The 15782-nt window shown below is 34.1% G+C and overlaps 1 protein-coding gene across 1 annotated transcript; it reads right to left on the reverse strand.

Moving 5' to 3' along the window:
* Nucleotides 1-202: 202 nt before the first annotated feature.
* Nucleotides 203-5162, reverse strand: LOC131026892 (probable xyloglucan endotransglucosylase/hydrolase protein 32). The gene is made up of 4 exons (XM_057956895.2): nt 4781-5162; nt 4575-4675; nt 1143-1369; nt 203-830 (listed from the first exon to the last, which is right to left on the reverse strand). Exons 1-4 carry the CDS (start codon nt 4983-4985, stop codon nt 599-601), a joined length of 765 nt encoding a protein of 254 aa, XP_057812878.1. The 5' UTR covers nt 4986-5162; the 3' UTR covers nt 203-598.
* Nucleotides 5163-15782: the final 10620 nt, after the last annotated feature.

The raw sequence follows: 15782 nt of genomic DNA on the forward strand, positions 1-15782 counted from the left end.
ATAACAATTTTTTCCTTCAAATTACACTAGAGATTACATATTCATTGCATGGTAGTCCACAAAGATACTTTGCTACTAGAGACCCCTTTGTCTTGTAAGCATAATAATTATTGAATTTCAAGAAGATTTGTGACGATAAATTTTAATGATATAATTTCATTCAACAACTAACCCACCACATTTGCAAGATCATCCATAAGAATTGAGAAATGATTACAAATAAGTTTTATGTAATCTTATTTTATTTAGAGGTTGATAACACCATTCTTTTGACACATGACTACTACTTGTCATCCTCGCATCAACCAACAAGGTTGCGGAGGTTAGTAACAAAGAAAATTATAAAATCTCAAATCATATACCTTAGAAAGTCAAAGGAAGGGAGGAGCATCAAACAGAAACTTCTCTCTCCTTCCTCAGATTGAAGCTAATATCATGTTGGTATTCCTAACTAGCAAGAATATTACATTTACATAGTTTCCAACATATGAGCTAATAATTCTTTCTTATATGGACACATTATAGTACACATGGTGATGTGCATGATTATAATAGTTACTACCAGTAAGACATAATTATGCTCATAAATTCATGGGTCTCATCCTCTTCCATAGCATGCACTCGCCTTGTTGTCGGAACAATCAATGAGAACAAAATCTTTATACTTTGCAACAAAAGGCTCATATCTATAGTCCACCTTGTATTTTCCATTCTCTGTAGCCCAAGAGGAGGCATCCCATATTGATCCATACACCCACATGGGTCTAGCTGGGAAGGTGGAGGAACTAGTTCTTATATACTTTCTTATGGGGGTGTTATCCACCAAAAATCTGCAACAAAAAAATGTTTCATTAAAACAAAATTACACGTATCAATAGTTATGCACCTTAACGTTGAGTGGCACTTTTCATATTTCAATTTTTCATTATAATTTGTTTAACTTCTTGTGTGTCTATATCTAATTTGTGGAAATTTAACTCAATCCATATGACTCATCACCATTTTGATAAGATATCAAATAGATAGTTATTTGGACTATTGACCCATTCTAGACAATTATGGCATCTAGTCTTTAATATTTATAGCACTAATTACTACACATTATAAAAATCTTAAAAAATAATATGGTGAATAGTACTCACACAATGCGAGATGGAGTCCAAAGAATACTATAGCGATGAAAATCTTGAGTGGGATCAAACCACAAGTGAATTTGTTGCTCCCTCCCTGTGACAATTCTTCCATTTCCACCATTGCCCGAATTTACATATATATTGGTTTGAAGAGTGTATGGTCTACCTGGTATAGTTCCCAAAAATTCTATGTCTACCTCATCGTGTCCATCTGGATGAACTTGGTTGTTTGACAACTGGAAACAATATAAACAATAATTATATACACATAAATCAGCTCAAACACATTCAAATAAATAGAATATTTGAACTAATAAAGTATTTTAGAAAGTTAAAAGTAACAAAAAAATAAAATTCTACCTTAAATATATGATTATTAAACTAGTGTACTAGATTGCGCCAAAAAAACAATAATCACAAATTACTTTATCAATGATTTGGATCATACTCTCATCATGAACTATATAGTTTTTTAATAAAGACATTTTTGAAAGAAGTTGAAAAGAAGACATATAATAACAATTAAAGTTTTAGTGGTAAAATCTTAAAGAACAAAAAGATTTGAAAAGCACCAATTAAATAATAAAAAGAACACCTAAACAAAGACTAGTTATTGTAGCATGATTAATGTCACACATCTACTCAAATAATAATATATTTTTTTTATAGATATCTATTTTTATATTAGTATTATATATATATATAGGTTGAAATCATGCAACTACTAATCTAATTAGAAATACATTTATAGGCTTCCCTTCAATCAAAGACATCTCTATCTATAACTTTATATTCATCATTTGTAGCACTAACAATCACTACCAAACCTAATTATAGAAACAATGTTATAATTGTGGTAACCCTATCATCAACTATAACCCTAACCTTACTATTTATAAAGTTTGTTGATAGGCTTTTCTTCTAAAAAGATTTTGTTGATATAAAAATAAACAGAAACAAAAAAAAAACTGATAAGATATTAACTGAAGTAAAATAATTATATTTAGATAAATAAGCAAATAAATATTGATTCTAAAGTTTTGAAATCTTAAAAACAAAATAGTTCTATAATTCATGAAATTAGACAATTTGTTTAAAATCTTATATTATACAAGATCATTTTAAACTAATAGAAACATTAATAAACATCTCTGACACTTTCTAACTCTTAATGATTGATAACAAAGTGTGATCCAAAACATTAATACAAAGAAAAAACACATAATCAAATTGAAAAATAGCTAAAAATAAAATAGAATCTCCATTGAATTGAGCCCCTAATAGTATGATATAATTTCTGATATCTGAACCTTATCAGATGCCAGGGATCGTTGCAGAGAGCACAGAATTGGGCTTTAAATCACAATTGTGGGAGATGGGTATGACGCATGTTTGTTCATAATTATTCCAAGGCCAGAAATGACAGGCTTTCCTTTCAAGTGGGCGATAAGTCATTAGAGCATTTGGCTGATGTACAATCAATACCTGCCATAAGATACCAAAACAAATAGATATATGCCAAACTTCTCTTACTTTGTCGGCCACGTTCATCTGAATTTACGTGTAAAAGGTCGATGCAAAACTCATGTTTGGTCGTTGAAATTTGATGCTCATCAATGCTCCGCTTAACTAGGCATCATATCACAGTGGTCAAACTATCCGATCTGGTGGGCAGCATGACTGTACGGACTGATTGCATGTGAATCGATACTCTCGATGTTTAACCACCCCATAATTCTGCCTGCATGTTGACTGCTTAACTATGACGTCGGATGTTAGTACTGTGTAGGCCAAACATTTATTGTGGTATCTGATCTAAACTTTAGCATCATCTAGTTGTTTTCTGTGATTCATCATCAGGATGGTTTGAGAATATAAGGCTAAACTCTATCTAAAATTTGGTTTTGATTTGGATCTTTCTGCAACTGAATGCAGTCAGCAGAAGTTGTAAAGAATCTAGATTTTTGAGGGTCTGCTTTACTTTAGCAGTAAATGCATATAGGCACATTACCAGTGCACCTAAAAATGCATGTAATTCTTTACTTTTGATCGCAGAGCCTTCTACTAGGGTCTGGCCAAGATTGCAGAAGAGTCAAAACACTGGCCAAATGGGGTTTTGTGTTTTCTAGCTACAGGAAGTTGATTGTTTTTTCCTGAAATGGCTAATGGATGTCTTTCAAATCTTTTGTTAGGCACTACTACTTCAATATATAAAGTTCGGTTTTCTTGACCAACCACGAGACAGTGGACTAAGTCTAAAGACCATTTCCTCATTGTTGTGAGAAAGATCCACACTCTGAACAATCAGATGACAAGAAGCTTCGTGATAGGTTCTAAGATCGACTCCTAGAAGTCAAAGATCATTTCCTCATTGTTCAGGAAAAATCAAAACTTTGAATTACTTGGAACTTACAGGTAGGGGTTGAGTTGGGTTCCTATCAAGTTTGATTTAGTCACTGTGAGAAGAAAAGAAGCTTAGTGGAAGGTGCTACGTTTGATTTCTAGCAGGTCTCGAACCATTTAGTCATGATTGGGAGGAAGAATTCATACTTCAAACAGCAAAAAGCTTAGTGGTGCTATGTAGGACTTTAAGCTAATCTGGTCCACAGAATATTGAACAATCAAGGGCAAAGAAGTTCACTGGAAGATGTAAAGTTTGATTCCTAGCAAGTCTAAAACTCTATTCTTTGAACAGCAAGAAGCTTTGTGGTAGGTGTTATGTTCGATTCCTAGCTAACCTGGTCCATGGAAAATTTACAGAGCCAAAAAGCCAGATCATTTCTTTATAGGCATTCCACAACATTTACGGCCTAAATCTGAATAAGTTTGCATTCTAAGTTGTAGATCTGAGACAGAAATGCATGATGCAGAGCCATCTCTGAAACAAACTTGCAGCTGCAGAGAAATACATATCTCGATAAGTGATGTCATTAACTATTAATTTAAATTTGTTCCTACTGCTAAACACAATTCTCTTCTCTATCCTGCCTTATTAGTTTTCTGCATTGTTAAAACATGAGAAGAGATGCTATATATCAGTAATCTATATCAGTATCTTCTATCTGACCTTCCCCTGCTGCTATACTTGAAGTGCATAAAACAAGAAGTTATATAAATCTACATTCATGCATGCTATCCTCTGTTCTATCCTTTGTTCTTCCCCTGCTGCTATACTTGGAAGTGCATAAAACAAGAAGTTATATAAATCTACATTCATGCATGATATCCTCTGTTCTGCACTTGGTGCCATCAAAATCCAAGAGAAGAAAAGAAACTGGAAACAAGCAATTCCCTTTTAACTAAACTGATATGCAGTTTAACAAAACTATCAAGCAGAAGAACAGAGCATCACTGAGATAAGTAAAAATTTACAAATTATCTCCAACTCTCGAGAACAAAAGGAAAAAGGCAAGAAAAATGAGGTAACATGAAAAAGATTACATAGAATGCAGTGTTAGTTCCTGCAGTGTACCCAGGCTGCAGTTTAATGGCTGCACTAAAGTAGCCTGACTTGTATGCCCTTAAAGACTTGAACCCACTTCCTGCATTCAATCAAAGATCATTTTTTGTTGCAATATCAATCAACAGTTGCAAAATGTGAAAGCATTGAAGGAAGCATAAAGATCTTAAAACAATCAAATGGTTACCTGACTGCCTGTCAAGCCAGATAGTAATCTGAGATTGGTCCTGTGACACTGTTTCATGCTGAGGACCCCAAAGATTGTTGAAACCCTCATTGAATTTCACAGTACTATACTGTGAAGGATGTGATACTCCTGATACCTCCTTGCATATCAGAAGAAACACAGATAGAAATGCAACTGAAAACATAATTCTACTGATAAGCATCATGGTGAAATGGACTAGAATATATGAGAGACACTAGAATGCAGAGAAAGCTGCCTTGCAAAGATGGAGGATGTAGCATGCAATAAATAGATAATTGGAACAGCAACTGTATTCAACAAGATCCAAATTGAGTCAATTGGACTTCTTTCCAATTTACACGCAACCCACTAATCCTCTACACTGCAGGGTAAATTAAATAAGCATAGGCTTAAAGTCAAGACCATAATAATGGAATGAACACAATTTACGGAGAAGCAAATATTTTATCCAACAACTTATTTGAGTGAAATAAAGTATGCCTGCCTTAAATTAATCAGCACTGTGAAGACTGTTACAAACTTGTTCACAATGTCTGCTTTGTTCTTAGAATAGGTTCTGCTCTTGGTCTGCCCTTCTCAATGTGGTTATATCTAAAAGTCCAAAAATGTTTAGATTAATATCTGATTTACAATGTGGTGTTTCAAGCTTATAGGCTTATAAAATTGGTTTTTAAATATAAGATCTTTGATATTTAATTGAAGTATTTTAAAGAACAAATTAGTGATCACTTGAACTTAGAAATCAACCAAATTTGATTTATTTTCTTCTTGAGCTCTTTATTATCATCCTGATGATGGATTGATCACGGACTGTGATCTGAAATGTTGATGACAGAAACAATTGTATTGACTCTCTATTATCATGCTGATGATAGATGGATCAAAAAATATGATCCTAAACATTGATAATAGAAACAATTGCATTATTCCAAATCTAATATAGTTGATAATAAAACACAATCAAAACTATAATAAATTTACTGAATAAACAAACTATAAATCCAAAACTAAAAAAAAAGATTTAACACAATTATTTCAACTGACTTTAAACAATTACCGATTTGCATATCACAAACTAACTGCCCATAAATGGTAGTTGCTTGGTAGTCTAATCAAGCAATGTGACTTCTTGATAGGAATGATGTAAGCAAGAAACTTTAGTCCAACTACCTCCTGGCCAAAGGAGAAAGATTCTCCACTTGCCCATACACAATTTTTTAATACTAATAGTTTTACAACCTTATTTAGATATAATTGCTATAAGATAAGGTTAATGAGTGCTCTAGTTTTCATGTTAGAAGATGACAGATGATCTTAAATTTCTTTATATTGCTAATAGAAAATGTTTGTGTAAAATATGGAATGGATTTATTGGTGAAAATTATATCTCAAATACATAAGATATTATAAATAATTAAACAATGTTTAAAATGAATGGATAACAATACTAAAACCAAAAACCCTTAAAAAAAAATTGTATGTACATTATTAATTAATCTCTTGATTGTGAAGTAGTTGAGGAAGATACATTGCATTTGCTATTTTTCAGAAAAGTTCATGAATAAATTAAATTGCCGCCCAATGTGAAGAGAGGACAAGATAGGAATATATTAATAAAAAAAAGAAATGTGTGAGACTTAAAAAGTTATGTACCCTTTGGAAACCTTTCATTTTCTTATTTAGCATATTTACCCTTACAACATGTGGTTTTAAGAGGCCCTTTTGTCCAAATCGAGTAACTAAAGAATTTAATTATAGATATGTGTATCTTCCTCGATGTAAGTTGTCTCATGCCGTGTTGCAATGCAACTCGATTTTATTTCTGTCCGTATTACATTGTTTGGATTGTGTGATTAGGGTGTTTAGGGGAACAAACACGTTTCACATAAATTATTGAAAAGTAATACTATCAATTATATAAATAATAATAAATGAGTTAAAATCAAATGTGAAATTTAAATATAAAATTTAGTTAAATTTTTAAGATGGCAAAAATGATATTGAATATGTTAGAATTAGGTCATCATAATGTTGGGATTTCAAGACTTGTCTAAACAAGTGTTTCACAATTGATAAATTGGCTATGTTTTACTCTAGTTTAGATTTGTGTGTAGAATTGATCTTTGTGAGTGTGAAAATAATTTGATATGTGAATCTAAACTATAATTTGCAAGATTGAACTATTTGAATTCACTCACCTTGATCTTTTGATATATGAATCTAGTAAGAAACAAGTGATGTTTGGAAATACCTTTGGAGAATAGGTTGAACCATGAGCCTCATATTCTCTTAAACTAGACCCCTAGATGGACGAAATTGATGGCTTTGGAACAAGGATTGAAGAAAACAAGAAAGTGTGTAATGGACCTATGAATTTTTTTTAATTCGTTTCAAATGACTGAATGAATGTTTTTAAATACAACATCATAACATACAAATGTGTGCTAGGTCATCTCACAACAAGTAGTGAAAAGGTTAATCAATTATGTGTAATTTAACTTTTAAATTTTAAAACTTGAAAGTCCAAATCCATGACTATAAAATGACTCAGATTGCTATAGAACAAGCTAGTGATAGATATTTGTGTTGTTTAAACACAAAGAAAGGCCAAGCTACACCATGGAGAAAAAAGTACACTAAAACTAGTGTAGTAAAATTACTAATATTCATGTGAGATGGTAGGGTAGGGTTTTCGTGATGGAGAGTATAACTTAATGGCTCAATGTTGTACAAAAAATAAAAAATAGAGCAATGGGAGTGGATTAATTAGAGAGAAAGTAAGGTGTGTATTATCAAAAACGGGTTTTGACAATATGCCTATCCTAATCAAGGTTGAAAGTGGAAAGAGTGGATTGATGGAATACAATGAGGTGGATGCATGCATAGAGTGGATGGTAAATAGGATTAAAGAAACTTGTCTCCAAGTTTAGGGTATGCAAGATATACACGCGGTTCATATTTTCCATGTTTTCATCATGGTACTTGTCTAAGGTGTCATAGGAACGATTTTCACCATTGGATAATGTATTTTTGTTTACATTTTATTTTAATTTTTCAAATCTTGACTTTTTTAATTTTTTGGATGGGATAGATAAGGTGGTTGTATGATATGCATATAAAAAGTTAGATGAGGGATAGGGATGCATATGTGGACTCAAGCATCTATTTGATGGCAATAGTTTTCCTTGCTAGATATCTACTTTAAATAGACCATGTTGATTGTTGTTGTGCTCATAAATGTTGATAGAAGCCTTGTTGATTGTTATGTTAGATTTTTTAAAGTCTAAATGAGGTACCACAGTAGATTTGATGGTAGAAGAAGCTACTAAGGTGAATGGAATGGATATAGGAACTAAAAGATGGATATAATTTGGAAAATATGGGATTAAGGGGATGTGATATTAGATAATGAATAGGGATTTAATGATGGGTGGATGGATTGATGGAATAGTAAAGGAAAGAGAAAATATCATAGGACTAAGGGAACCAAGAACAATAAATGCACATTCCATGATGGGCATTGAAGTGTTGGATTAAGATACATGAATTTGGGTGTAAAAGATTTAGGATTTTAAGATTTAGACAAGGGTTTTGGATTGTAGATGTTGGGATATTAGGTCCCAAAATTGAATTATATTTTTTGGTATGGGGATGATTAGAATTAGCTTGGAGGGTTTTACCATCATGATGGGGACATAGATTTTTAGATTCAGGGATAGAATGTGCATTTGGAGATGTATATTTGAATGCATATTTAGATGGCCCTTTTGGATGCATTTCTTCTATTCATTTGGGAACCCACTTTTTCCTTGTGCTACTTTTTCATTTTGGGACCTTTGTTTCCTTTTTACTTTTTCAATTTTGGATCTGGATATAACTTATTCTTATATGTTGATGAATTATGACATGATAATACTTGTATTTTGTTGCATGCTTTACTCCACATGTTTTTGCATTCAAATCACTATTAAAGATAATGGTATTGTCCCATGGGGAGATATTATCTTAACATCCCATGAATTTGGTAATGACTTCATTATTTTAGAACATGTACAATGATGTTAGTAATTATTGGTCAAGATTAGGGATTATAGGTGGTGTATGGATAAGGTTGGGGATAAGGAAAGTGGTATCAATGAAATGATACGTGGTGGGGGTGTTGGGGGTAAAAAGGTCAATGAAGGATTGGTGGTAAAAACCTATTGATAGGAGTAATGAGAGGAAGTATTTAGTTGTTGAAAAATGTTCCTATAAGATGTGTGTAGATGTTACCAATATTTTCAATCCAATATATAGCAAAGAATCTAAAATTTTAGATTTTATTTTATTTGTAAGGATTCTACGATACATTTTTTATTAATTCCTAGCCCAATTCCTTGATAATGCATGTATTGAAAAGTTTAATTGACAATGGGATACATGTTGCTACAAAAATAAGATGCAAATACATTTTAATATAGGTAGGAATTGGTGTTGGTTGTTTCTTGAAGGAAAGAAGATTGGATTAGAAAAAGGTGGTGGAACCAAGATGACACGTTTATGGATTAGGGATGTGCTTGACATGGCTGCTTTCATTGTGAGAAGGTAGGGGATCATGGAAGAGATTTGGATGGATGGTTCCATATTTATTTAAGAGGAGTTACATTTGGGTATATCCTTTGAAAAAATCTTGTAACATATTTAAATTTGTTTGGATTGTTAGAGTAATTGGGTCTTTACTTGATTAATTAAATAACATTTGTTTAATTATTTAAGTTCCCTTTATCTCTTTTACACTTAAGCTAACTTTAGGTGCATAATAATTAATTCTTTTATTAATTATTATGTGCAAGCCTAGGTTTTCCTTTTTAGGGTTTCTTGACCAATTAGAGGTTAATTATTTTCATTGTATTGATGGATTATCACATTACACATTTTGTGAATATTGAGCTCTCATCTTTTTGAGCATATTTTCTGTGTATTTGTTTTTTTGTTATTGCTTCCTTGCTTCTCCTTGTAACAAGTTTATTCAGCTTGCAGAGATCATTTGGGCTTCTGTGGTGTTGTATTTCTCAACTTTCACATGGTATCAGAGCTTCAGATCTGCAGCTATCTGTTCTTGTTTTGAGATTTTTTGCATTGGAAGCAAATCTGGGGTTTTTTCAGAAGTTTTTTATGCACCTAGGGATAGGCCTTTTTTAGCACTTTGAACCTAAATGGACCTCAACATCATGCTTAGAAGGCCCAAAAACCCCTATTGTCATATAAAACTTGCCCATTTTTGGCTCCTGAGCCTCTGGGAGTATTTTTTCCCCAGTACTAGGACATACGGCCCTGGCACGTAGTTCGAGAAAAAATTCAAAAAATATAAAAAATGCCTTTTTCCGACATGCAGGCCAAATGATTTTTTGTTTGAAAAAAAAATTCAAAATCAAAAAAAAAATCACAAATATGGCAAAAGTCTTTTTGAAAAATCAAAAATCAAAATTGTTTTGGGGGGTTTACCCTGCGGTACGTAGGGTACCATGGGGCCCCCTGGCTCTGCTACAGCCACTGGCCTTGTTAGCGCAAGCCCCGCCAGCACCTGCCCTTTGGCCCCCATCGTCCCCCTCCAGCCCCTGTCGGTGCCCTCCCCGTCGCTGATGTTCTCCCCACCGTCGGCCCCACCAGCGCCCGCCTCGCCAACGCCCTCCCTACCGCTGGTGCTCTCCCCACCACTGACCTCTACCCATCGCCGTCAGTGTTCTCCCTGCTGCTACCTTTCCATTCTTGGCCGCCCACTGCACTTCTCGGCCATCGCGCGTGCCCGCCGAAAACCACCGCTGCACCACCCACCCGCCATTGGAGCACTGCCCACGGGCCACCTCTGCTCGACCCTTCCCCCGTTGCACCCCCCTCTTGCCTCTTTTAGGGGGTGTTGATTTTTTTTCCATAACTTGGGCAAACGGAGTCATTTTTTTGAAAACGAATAGGCATCGGAAATATGGTTCCGAGCCAAACCTCGTGGTGTTAGAATTTTTTTCCAATTTTGCTATTTAACTGTACTTTTTTCTAGTCAAAGTGGGGTCTCTTTTTTGCACTTCTGGGGTCGGAGAACGAGCATCTGAACTCTATTTTTTGAAAACTTTATATCATTGGAAAGCTTGTTCTCTGTACTTTCTAGCCATATGGGTTTTCTTTCCATATTCTTCTCTAAGAATATTTTATTCAATTTTTTGCTTTTTAGCACTCTGGTCAATATCTTGGTTGTTTCAGGTCCTGGGATCTCTTCTCTAAGAAGGATGTCTCAGTTTGGCTGTTCTTTCTATTTCCAGTCTTCTTATCATTGTAGCTTCTTTTACGCAAACGCACTGAGATAAAGTTCCATCATGCATTGTTTACTTGGGATCTTGCGCATCTTGTGCCTTATTGTACATGCACTTCTTATAAAGTGCCATGGGGGGGTTGATGTTTACCAAAGTATAGTTGGACTTTGATAGAGGATACTGCAATAGGACGTCTTGCACTAGTCACATCAAACCTACAAATTCAACTTCCAGAAATCATCAACTTTGTTTCCCCCATTAATGATCTTTGGAAGATTTTTAAAATATGCATGTAAAGGTTCCTTAGGGCATGATCTAGCTAATAGGCAATAGAATTTTGACAAGTGTCTTACTTGACCTGAAGCTCATTTTTGCTCCCTTGTTCTATAAAAGGGAAATCAAGGCCAAGGAAGAGGCATTCTAAAAATTCTAAGTAGTATGTATTAGGAGCTAAAAGTAATAGAAGATAGTTTCCTTTCTGCAAGTTTTTGAAAAGGCAACTTTCAAGTGATGTATCTCATATTTTATGAAAATCAATAGAGAGATCACTATCAGTTTGCTCCTATTTTTCTTGTGTTTATGATGCATGGATTGTAGTATTAATGATACTATAATTCGTCTTCTCTCAAGTAGAGAATGTGTGTTATTGATTATGGGTTTCTTTTCAAGAAAATGAACTAAATTTTATCTCAAAATACAACATTATATTTATGTGAAAGTGTGAGGAAATACAAAGTAGTTTCAATCAAATATTGTATGCAAGGAATGAAATATTTGACAAATAATCATAATGTTGAGTTAACAGTTTGTTGTTGGTCACTAGTTTGCATTTAGACTCTATTGCAAGGTGTGTGCCCTTGTTCTCCTTGTGTTGTGCAACATAGCACTCGGGTTTGTGACATGGCTTAACCACTTCCTGTGGATTCTATAAGTCTAGTGGTTGTATCGGGCATTAACAGGCCAATCTTTTGGTGCAATGACAACCGCACTTGTAAGATGTGGTATCAAAGCTTGGTCACAAGTTCAAACCCCTCGCTTGCGTTGGGGGGGCATTGTTTCAAGGTGTGTGCCCTTGGTCTCCTTGTGTTGTGCAACATGCAACGCTCAGGTTTGTGACATGCCTAAACTGCCTCTTGTGGATTCTATAAGTCTAGTGGTTGTATTGGACATTAATAGGTCAATCTTTTGGTGCAACGACAACCACACTTGTAATAGACTCCATTTTCCATAGTATAAGGATTGATAATATCTTCCCATTCAGGATCATTCTTATTTCACCTTTTATATTTCTATAATAGGAGTAGTTGTTAGTTTAGAACCTATTCTCAATGTGTGCATGAATGACATAAGCTGAGATTTTAGCCATAACTAAGGGTTTAGTCATCTTTTCTTGGTATATTTTCATTGAGATATCTGCTTTGTTTTGCAATGCCATGAGTCTAGAGAGTTGTGAGTTGTTTGGGCTTTGTTTAGGGAGACCCGCCTAGGTTTTGCAGAGTCTGAAGTGTAGAAGACCTCATACTTTGACTGAGTCTTGTTCATTGGCCAAGTCCTTTTCTAAGTTTGCTGACAAGTAAGTGGCTAATCCTTTAGGACTTAGAATCTATTGATTTGGGAACCAACAATCACTAATACATTTTCCCTAAAATTCCGACGAAGAAGGTATATTGTGAACAAATTTGATATTTTCTTGAAAAATTGCCTGCATTCATCAAAATTTCGACAATAATTCAATATATGTTTTCGACAGAGAAGGAATTGGCAATGACATTTGTGGTTTTTAACAAAAGGTGCCCACATTCATCGAAATTCCGGCAATAGCGGGCATTACTTAAAAAAAAAAAAGACATTTCAAATCATTTTTGTGGCCTCTTCCCATTCTCACGTTGCTGCACTAGCAGCGTACTCCTGCCCGCAGTTCCACCTCTATCAAACCCTAGCAACTGTATCGAGGTTGTGTCTGCGTAATGCCGCGGCCAGTTTTTTCTGCGTAATGCAACTGAAGCGAACCCGCAGGGGAGAGAGGGATGCACGGGGGCAGAGACACAGGATGGGTAGAGGTCGGTCCAGCTCGATCTGCTTTTGGCAGATCCACTTGCCCCTCCACCATTGGATATGGATACGCTCAATCAGCATCTGGGGGATATGAAGCTGACTTTGCATCTAGATCTACAACTAGATAATCTGCTGAATAGAGATCATATCTATTCAAAATCAATGCTCGAGTCCTGCTACAAATGAATGGTGATCCCGAGCAAAGCAAGATAAAGAGCCTTGAAATGGTGATCTCGAGCAAATATTCTGATTCTCCATTGGCATGGGCGCGGGTGTAAAGCTCTGTCAACATCCCCTAGCATGTGCGAAAATGGGAGCTTTGAAATGGCATGTCGATTGTTTGACAGACTGCCTCACAGAAATTGGAAGTTTTTGAACAAGGTATGAACATCTATCATAGGATAAATAATAGAGGAATTTTGTTACTCATCCAAAATAAAGCCATGTTAGAGTTATGATCTTCAATACTTTCTCTTAGACAAAGAGATAAAATTAAAAAACCACATGATTACTACAATAAATTTATTTTCTTATAAAAAATATAAATAATTACATTAGATATATATTCTACATAAAGAAAAGAAATGATGAAAATCATTTGTTTCTTAAATAATGAGATCAACAATTAAAAATGGGAAAATAATATCCTAATTACAACTCCCTAATTAGTATAAGATACTATTTCCAATATTATACTAAGGATAAATATTCAAAAAGTATAATAATTACACTAATACATATATCACTCTCATGCCTTCCTTAATTTGATATAAGGTCCCTCTATCCTATTAATGCATGATAGCCTCAGTAAGATAAATGATTGAATGAGAGATAAATGAAGTCTCTCATTCAATCATCTATCCTATTGATAAACTATGATGAATACTTCAAGCTATTGTTCCTTCATTTGATGATCATTCTTAAATTTGTATATATTCAACCATACTTGCAAAGTTCAATCAATGCTTAACTACCGATAATCATCAGTTGTAAATCTCATAGCACAGAATACCGGTTGGTATCGGTTTACATTAAAACCAATGCACTCCGATTAATATCGGTTAACATATTAACTTTGAACACTGATTGTTATCAGGCTTAACCAATGCACTCTGATTAATATCGGTTAATATATTAACTGTGAACATTGATTGTTATCGGGCTTAACTAATACATACAGATTAGTATCGGTTCTCTTGCATATGATAGACACGTTGATTAAGTATTAGGTGGTTTGTTAAGTGATATACATCGATTGGTAAATACACAATAATTCAAAAGGTGAGATCAAGTAATATCTTGATTGTGAGAAGGACATTGAAATTGATAAATGCTCCTCTCATCTGCAACATACAAGACTATAATCAGATTTATCATATTAAAGATATAACACATATTTGAAAGAAAAGATAACCTTGAATATAATTTGCATCTTGAATTGAGAATTGAATAACATTTGCATATCCAAATATGAAGTCTCAACGGAGTTGTATGTGTCAATTATTCAAGCTTCTTCTAAATCTATTCCAACCTCTTCTTCCAACACATGTCTTGATGATGGTTGAGGATCTTTAAACTTTGCAAATATGAATGAACACACTCCTCTAGACATGATTTAAATACCACATTTAATTATACACATGGATGCAATGGACATGATTTAGGATGTGTGCAATGAAGTGTGGAGGTTCATGAGAAATATACATTACATTTTTCTAAACAAGATTTAGGTTTCTATCCTCCTCCTTTGTTGACATCCCCTCCCCCATTGTCTAATATATCTATGACTTTTCCAACAACTTTTAATATCACAACAAGAGATAATTTTGTATGAGTTTCTTAAAGCCAACTTTATTACTCTCCCCTTGAAAAATTGAAGAAAAAACAATAAACAAAATTAGGACAATCCTTTTTTCAAGCATCATCAACTATTCCACTAATGAATGTCATGATTTGGAGATTAAAATTCAACAACTTATTGTAGTTCTAGTAACATTTAAATAATAGGTGACAATGAGTTATACACTCGTCATATCCCTTCTAAAAGACATTTATAACCTATTATGTTTTTATCTTGCTATATGGCATTGGTAGCTTAATTACCTATTAGGGGCTCATTGTCATTCATGGTACTATGATTTCATGTGCAATCATACTTGGGAGGCAACATAATAGCCTAGTTCTTCTTGTATCTACATTGTGGAGCAAGAATAATAGTTGTCAATTGTTCCTCTTTTTTAAGGATCCACTTTACCTTTGTTGATTTTTATCTTTTATAACTTGATATCCTTTCTTGCATAGAATTGTCCTGAATCCAAATTCTCTCCTTGCTTGGACATGTTTGTTCCTTGATTAGGACCTCTTTCATTGTTTTGTAGGAAAATAAACAAAGACATCAACCTCTCCTCTCTACTTATACACAAAATGGCTAATTGAAACCACTTCATATACACAAAATGTCTCCTTGCACTGATCGAGCCTCAAAAATGTGACACCCTTGTTCAACAAGGGTTGATACTCTACTACACGATGCCTATCATTCATGAGCTCAAGGTGGTTGCTTTCATTCTCAATAAAAATATGATCAAAACTTTTTGTAGTTTCACCACCATCATAATATCATTTTTCTATTGTTAACATCA

Source organism: Cryptomeria japonica, chromosome 1 (assembly GCF_030272615.1).
Source record: "Cryptomeria japonica chromosome 1, Sugi_1.0, whole genome shotgun sequence".
NCBI classification, from domain to species: Eukaryota; Viridiplantae; Streptophyta; class Pinopsida; order Cupressales; family Cupressaceae; genus Cryptomeria; species Cryptomeria japonica.